Below are 7,715 nucleotides of genomic sequence, written 5' to 3' on the forward strand. Positions count from 1 at the left end.
GAACCTCTATACATTTTAGTTTTACAACTCTGTAAAAGGATCATATAAACCTGGCATTCTTGAAGTCACTGTGTACACCATATAGGATGGTAGAAAAGCTTCATCAAGCATCTCTAATTTCATCTGGATGTTGTACACCATATAGTTACTCTATATACATCAGCTGGATATTCTTCTCTGTTCTGTTGGATTCACGGCAACTTCAACAAAGCTGCCAATGCCCTAAATGGGGTCTTAGTGTAACTCTAGTTCCTATTTTCCTTTAGCAATTTGCTAGATGTGAGTTCTTCTCTCAGGAGGGTTTGTGAGTTGTTTTTGGGGTTGCTGTTGGCCGTCTTTTCTTACAGAGAAAAAAAGGAAAAAAAAGACAATTATGAGTTGACAAAATTAATTGAACCATCCATACAGGACAATATGCAACGTGTTTTGATTGAACTTGTTGAACTAAAACAATGAACCAAACTTGAATATGTGATTAGCTTAATATTGAAATTGAACTCAGCTCATGTTCAAAATAAATTAAATAAACTAATTTTTATCTTGTAATGCTTGACTCAATTCGGTTTCTACATGATCTTACTAATAGAGAACCAGACGAGAATCAATAGAAAAAAAAAAAATATATATATATATATATATATATATATATATACCATGCATAAAAACATTTTTCATGCATTAGGTAGAATAAATGTCCATATGCATATGAAAAACTTGGTTGGAAGAGTTATAGAAGTCTTATTGAAAAACACATTAATGAGGGGGAAAAAAGGTAAAAAGGTTATAAACATGGTCCCACAAGGTCATGATTCCATGAATGCTACTTTCCTTTAACAAATGATATGTCATCAGCATAAATAAAGTATAAAATTATGTTTTTGCCACAACTCACCCACGTGACGAGTTGTGAGTAGTAGGGAGTAATGGTAGGTCCACATAAGGATACTCCTCTACCACTATATAATTATATTTTAATAAGCAGGACCATCCCCTTATGCCCCTTCTCCCCTCAAAAACATTCAAATGATCATGTGTTTGACAATTTAGTTATTTATTGTTTCGACCTCAAATATAAAAGTTTTAGACTTGGAGATTTGCATGTTGACATTAAATATTGCCAAAAAGCATTGACAAGAAAATGTGGGTAAAAAGTATTATTCTTGTCCCATGACTCTATGAGCGCTACTTTCCTTTAACAAATTAATGATATGTCTTCCAATAAGTCCTCATTTCTTTTGTTTAATTACTAACAGTCTACTAGTAGGAGCCAGTCCTTATGCAAGTTTACTTTTTTAGCTGAATCCATACACAAGTTTACTAAGTTATAATTAGTTTTTGAATAATGTTGTTTAGGATTGAGGTGGATAGTGTGGTTTTTATTTTTTATTTTTTAGTTTTTTTCTGCTAAAACATGGTTTTCAAAAGTTCAAATCATAGAGATTAGGAATGTGGCCTGAAGCCAAGAGCCTAAAAGCTCAAATGACATCTCTTGGTGGAGATGTCGAGGTTCAAATCATCTTCCATTGTTGTAACTACTAAATTATCAAAAAAAAAGGAAAAATTCATAAGCAGCATTAAAAAAAGAATCCATTCTACCAAAGAACCTCTATACATTTTACAACTCTGTAAAAGGATCATATAAACCTGGCATTCTTTAAGTCACTGTGTACACCATATAGGATAGTAGAAATGCTTCGTCAAGTATCTCTAATTTCACCTGGATGTTGTACACCATATAGTTAATCTATATACATCAGCTGGATGTTCTTCTCTGTTCTGTTGGATTCACAGCAACTTCAACAAAGCTGCCAATGCCCTAAATGGGGTCTTAGTGTAACTCTAGTTCCTATTTTCCTTTAGCAATTCACCAGATGTGAGTTCTGCTCTCAGGAGGGTTTGTGAGTTGTTTTTGGTGTTGCTGTTGGCTGTCTTTTCTTACAGAGAAAAAAAAAAGGAAAAAAAAAAAAGACAATTATGAGTTGACAAAATTAATTGAACCATCCATACAGGACAATATGCAGCGTGTTTTGATTGTCTGATTGGTGAGTGTGTAAGGCTAATTCACCTTCTATACATCCTTGTATAACAATTGATACTTCGGTATTCGCTCTGGTGGCAGAGGGCAACTCACTATTAGCTTGCCTTTCATGGCCCCTCTATATATTGCCTACAAGAATAATGTTAAGACAGGAAAAAACATAATGCATCCTTGAATTATACAAACATCTAGAAGCATCAGTTATTTACAAGATGAAAGTTGTTTACATATTATCCTTTATATAAGCAAGAAGTGTATTACATAAACATAAGAAATCAGTATGACAAATAGTTTAAAGGAAAAAAAAAAAAAACACACACACATTGTCATAAAGAACAATAGAGTTGCAATGTTTCCTAAAGGTGACCCAGATTTGCCACTGAATGAAGAACAACATTTCTTGTCCAGGGTTAGTTACCATCACATTTTGTTTGTCCATTATTTTGGGAGTGTTCTACTTTCTTAGCCTATGCCACAAAGTTTTAAATAAAGATGTGAAGAAAGAAATGCTACCACCAAATCTGCAATGTTGCCCAAAGATAAACCAGACTTTCCACGCAACCATACATCAATGTACTTCTTGTTACATTACACATTTTTTCTATTGAGAAATTTATGTTGTAGGCCATATGCCAATGCCACAACAAATATTAACTGCTAGGGCTGATGCTTGCCTCATCAATTTAGTCAATGAGGTTTTCCCAAATTAATCTAGCACCTAAAACACCTCCAACTTTTAATTTTCAAGTATCCAATATCTACACCTGGAAAGAAAATTTTCCCCATGCCTCATCATTTTAAGCGACAAAAGTCTTTTCCACATTGATTCAGCACCCGAGATACCATTGATAAGATCAAAGTTGTAGTTTAAATTTTCAAGTACTCCACCTCTACTGCTCAAAAGAAATTACTTAAATAAACTTGCTGCAAAATCATGTTTAGAACAGAGGACTTAGTCTTGTGATTAACTCTACAAAGGATTGGTGAAAAGAAAAGGTCTTCTGGATATTGATGTCACTGCAAGGCAAGGTAACTCACAACAAAACCTATGAAGAATTACATTTATGCATGTGCTAATGGAGATTGGAAGCAGCTTAAAATTGTTTCAGTAACAAGGCATACTAGTTTCACACGAGCATAAAAAAGAAAATGATTTTTCACTCCAATGGAAGACTAGCAATTTATATAACTGACAGCCTTAAAATCTTTCAGTTTTTGAGGAGCTAGATATACCTCTACAACATCAATAAAATCCTGTTTCTTGTGAAATGCGCCAACCCATTTAGTGTGATCTGCAGTCCTGCCAACCAAAGAAAACAAACACAAGAATCTGAGATTTTAAGTCCCTAAATCTGCATGACATCATTTTCAGAATTCAAGCCATTTAGCTTATAATTTTAGTTCAGAAACAGATTCTCATTCTTCAAGGGCGTGATCAAATATTTGCAAGTCTAAGCAAACAAAAAGAAAAAAGAAGAGAAAACGAATCACACATTGTATATGATAAATAAACTACTAGTCAGAAATATTAGAAAGGGTTTCTTTGACATCCAACTTGGTTGTTGGAATAATTTTATTTCAAACAATGAACAAAAAAACAGTCATCATATGGATAATTTCTCAAAATAAATGCAGAATTACATTCCTGGAAGATATTCCATGTACTCAAATAGGTATATACAATTACAATATCCAACCTAGAGTTTTGTTAAAAATAAATAAATAAATAATAACAACAATCAAAAAATAAGAAGAGGGGGGAAGATAATTCATGTACCCAAAATCCATTTTCATGTGATGAGCATTGAAAAAGAAAACTGTTGAAGGTATGAAAGTAATGTCAAAATACTTGACATAAACTTGAATTTCATTGGAATCAATATCTACAAGTGCTACACTTCCAAATTTGGATACCTCCCGAGCAGATTTAGAAAGCTGCATAGAGAAAAACAAATTGAGTTCATTCACTTCATAATATTTAGAATAAATAAAAACTCAAAGAGAGAGAGAGAGAGAGAGAGAGAGAGGGGGGGGAGAGAGAGGTGGCATACAATGTCATCAAGTTGAAGGCAGACAGGATCAGAAGCACGGCCAAAGCGGAGGACAAGGACCTTGTCAATGGTGTCTCTGATGATTGCATCCACCTCTTGTTTCTTTGTCAGCACCGTCAATAGGTAACTACTCATTCTCTCCACTTCAAGATTTTGGGGCTCGTCTGTTAAATTGTCATATTTTTTTCAGGCAAAAGATTACTTATAAAAAAAATTATTTATAGTATCATATTCCACTATGTAGAAGAAAAACTTATAAATAAACAATAAATATTTCTAGTCCCCCCCCACCCCCCACCCCCACACCCAAGGATGTAAAATGCAGAAGGTAATGGCATCTCAAGAAATATAGAGATGTTGTATATAATTAGAAATTAAAACTAAAGTGAGATTCCTAACCAAGTTCTCATAGTCTAATATTTTACCTATATATCAATTATAACCATTGAACATATCCAAATTCTTCCCAAAAAAAGTAACATTTGGTACTTTTTTTCTCATAAAAAATAACAATAATAATATAAGCATTTATTAATATGATGAATAAGATATAGAAAAAATTGAAATTCAAATTGTTACCCAAATTTTGAATCATCGCATGTGATCAAATGGCATTGAACAACAGAAAGAAAAATAGTCAAAAGAAATACAATGTGTAAATTACCAAAGTAAAATTGGAAAAGGCTTGTTGAACCGTATTCATATTAATGAATTGACATAATAGAAAGCAAATTTAAAGATATGCAGTGGTGAATTATAGTTGAGCATGTACCTCTTTTCACACCTCAAATACAAATCCAGTACATAATTCTAGCATAATATGGCTTGCTAGAAAATCTATCAACTATTTTCCTCAAAGCTAGAGTACAGTGACAATCTCACAGTTGTGGTAATGAAGTCAAACAACCTTCTTCAGTCTTAGCTCACAGTTGAGTCTGGGAGTATCATATACTTATACCAATTTTATTACAAGAGCTTTATAGTTTAACATGGCAATGAATGTGATTGATGCTACATCAAAAATATAACATATTTCTTAATTAAGGTATTAGCTTTGTAAGGCTTATATAGTAGTAACTAGTAACCTTAGCATCCCTGATTCACTAAATACTAAAAGGGGGGGAAAATCTTATAGCATGAAGATCAAGAAACCGAAACAAACTTATAGGCTCACATTCAACATTTTATGCTCTGATTAGTGGCTGTGACAGCGTAGGGAGGACAAAAAATAAATTTAATAAAAATTCTAATAGAATCTTCAAATTTTAAGCTTGCACAACAAGGGAAGGAAGTGTTGAAGGCCTACTAAATTAAATCATCCTTTTCTTCCAAGTGTGACGAGCCCAAGGTTTCTTTTCCACATTGGTACTTCACCAACAACTTTCAGCCAAAAAAAGCTGATCTAAGACAACATTCAAAGCCATAAAATAAAATAAAACAGAAGATAAACTTATGTTCCAGTTCCCAGTCTCAGAACACAGGTATCCATATGTATCATAGCTTCCATAATCGATCAAAAGATAATTACCACATAAACCTTATGGTGGCCTTCATGCAGGCAGAATCATGTGTTTATTTTCTCAGGCAGAATGAAAACATCTCTTTTTTTCTAATGAATCCTAATAATATTATTGATGATCAAAAGCATAATACAGAGCAAAGAGCCTAAGAAGACTCAAGAAACGCGCAGAAAGAGAGTACACTCATGTCTGCAAAGACACATGAAACCCATTACAAAACAGCTCACACCAACTCTAGCTAAAGACAGCACTAGACAAGGCAAATTAACAGAACTATATTAGCCCATCATTGAGCAAGATAGAGAATAATGCCCCAGTTCACAATATTAAGATTTAGATTTAGTTAAACATTTGGTCATTAAAATAGGATATAAAAAATAATAGCAAGCATATACATCAAATAACAATCATGCACCATTAGAACAAACCCAGCAAAGTCAATTTCCCCATCTGAAGGTGAGCCTAATTATAAAATTCCACAAGATAAAATTTAAGAGAATTTTTTAAAAATCAGATACATATTTCTAAATTATCCTTATAAGTAAAAGTCCAGTGGGACTTTATTCGTATCTTCATGAATGACTTGCAAGCAAACAAAAATGAAGACATGGGTTTGGATGCTTGGGATCAAATTAAAATGAAAAGTTTAGGAATTGCATACCGTTTGTGGAGAGATTCCCTCAGAAATCTGTCAACAGAGAGAGTAGAAAGCTCTGATTCACTCTTCTCCCAGGTCTTGCTGTAGCTGCGTTTGCGTTGCGGTGAAGAGAGACTTTCACTGATAGAGAGAGCAAGTTCGGGAGGAAGGAAGAAAGAGAGACAGAGAGGGTGCAGAGCTCGGCCACGAAGAGAGAGGGTGAGAAAAGAATATAAAATTAAGGATAAAATTCAAAAGTCGTCCCCCAAATTTTACCAAATTTCAGGTTCTAATTTTATTCAATCTTTTTTTTTTAATTTCTTAAAAATATTTTTTAATTAAAAAATTTTAAAAATTTAAACAATTAACAGCAACATTTTATAGAAGTTAATGGAAGATCTAATTGAATAAACTTAAAATTTAAAAGACTGAAACCAATGAAAATTTTAATCATCAGTTTTGCATTTTTGTCAAAAATTAACTTTTCTTACTAAAAATTTATAAATTAGAAGTATTATATTTATAAAGATGGTGTGAAAACTCCATATGAAAATAATGTTATTTACTAATTTAATTTTCCATAAAATAAAATAAAGTAAAAGAATTGCAGGATGTATTTGACTAGCTGTCAATAACTTCCTAGGCTTGATGGGAAATCCCGTCCAAGTCTTGGCATGAATTTTGTGAGAGCTTTAAGTCTTCTTTCTCATTTTTTATGGGGTCCATTTTTCATGAGTTCCACAATCATGGTGAAAAGTTTTGCTTCAAAAATTCTATGACAACACTGTATTATTTTTTTACTTGGGCATGGACAATTTCATTGCTTCTATATCATCTCTATGTGCATCTCAATAGAGGATAAGATTTGAGGAAAATAACTTCTCTAGTTAAATTCACCAGTTCAATTTCCATGCGAGTTTTACTTCACATAATTATGCTTTCAATTGTGTTTTCGATTATTTTTCATTAAGCAAGTTTTACTTTGCATAATTCTACTTTAAGTTCACAAGTTTCAATTCATAAGTGCATGATAAGATTTTAAGCAACAACATCTTTGAAGCATAGGCAAATAAAAAATCAACTTATTCCAAAGCAAAAGTATCAATTGGTGCCATTTGATGAGTTGAAACATCTTGCTGACAAAAAGGTTTCAAAATGTTTAAAATGAGTTTTACTTTTATCATTTTTTTAAAAATTATTTTACAATCTATATTCACCATAATTTGAATAGAGGATAATATCTTTCATTGTGTAAAGTGGGAAATATCATCTAATTTGCATTCTTTTATATGAACTGGAAAGCGTTGATACGAATATGCTTTTCTGTGTATTGTTTTTTATGTTTTTTAACTAACATAGTGTGGATTCTTATTTTGGACTATAACCAGGCCCAAGTGTATCCTCTAGTACCTATCTCAGATCCCTCACAATGTTTCCCCCCTTTTTCTACTTTTTTGAGTTTTAAAGAG

At 32.5% G+C, this 7,715-nt stretch overlaps 1 protein-coding gene across 3 annotated transcripts; it reads right to left on the reverse strand.

Annotated features, from left to right (window-relative positions):
* Window positions 1-1,570: 1,570 nt before the first annotated feature.
* LOC115988104 (thioredoxin-like protein 4B) lies at window positions 1,571-6,521 on the reverse strand. 3 transcript variants are annotated; one of them, XM_031111739.1, is made up of 6 exons: window positions 6,271-6,521; window positions 4,090-4,253; window positions 3,816-3,973; window positions 3,272-3,338; window positions 2,066-2,167; window positions 1,571-1,929 (listed from the first exon to the last, which is right to left on the reverse strand). In XM_031111739.1, exons 2-5 carry the CDS (start codon window positions 4,222-4,224, stop codon window positions 2,069-2,071), a joined length of 459 nt encoding a protein of 152 aa, XP_030967599.1. In that variant the 5' UTR covers window positions 4,225-4,253; window positions 6,271-6,521; the 3' UTR covers window positions 1,571-1,929; window positions 2,066-2,068. The 3 variants fall into 3 exon arrangements, with proteins under 3 accessions (XP_030967599.1, XP_030967602.1, XP_030967601.1); XM_031111742.1 differs by having other exon boundaries at window positions 1,571-1,925; window positions 6,271-6,497; XM_031111741.1 differs by having other exon boundaries at window positions 1,571-1,934; window positions 6,271-6,497.
* Window positions 6,522-7,715: the final 1,194 nt, after the last annotated feature.

The sequence above is a fragment of the Quercus lobata genome, chromosome 4, assembly GCF_001633185.2.
Source record: "Quercus lobata isolate SW786 chromosome 4, ValleyOak3.0 Primary Assembly, whole genome shotgun sequence".
NCBI lineage: Eukaryota > Viridiplantae > Streptophyta > Magnoliopsida > Fagales > Fagaceae > Quercus > Quercus lobata.

Bases quoted from the DNA above. Each gene is read 5' to 3' on its own strand.
- LOC115988104 (XM_031111739.1), bottom strand. From the start codon at position 4,224: ATGAGTAGTTACCTATTGACGGTGCTGACAAAGAAACAAGAGGTGGAT. The intron at 3,339-3,815 runs GTACATGAATTA...TTTGGTTGGCAG, and splicing joins CACATGAAAATGGATTTTGG to GACTGCAGATCACACTAAAT. The intron at 2,168-3,271 runs GTATATCTAGCT...TTATTCTTGTAG, and splicing joins ATTTTATTGATGTTGTAGAG to GCAATATATAGAGGGGCCAT.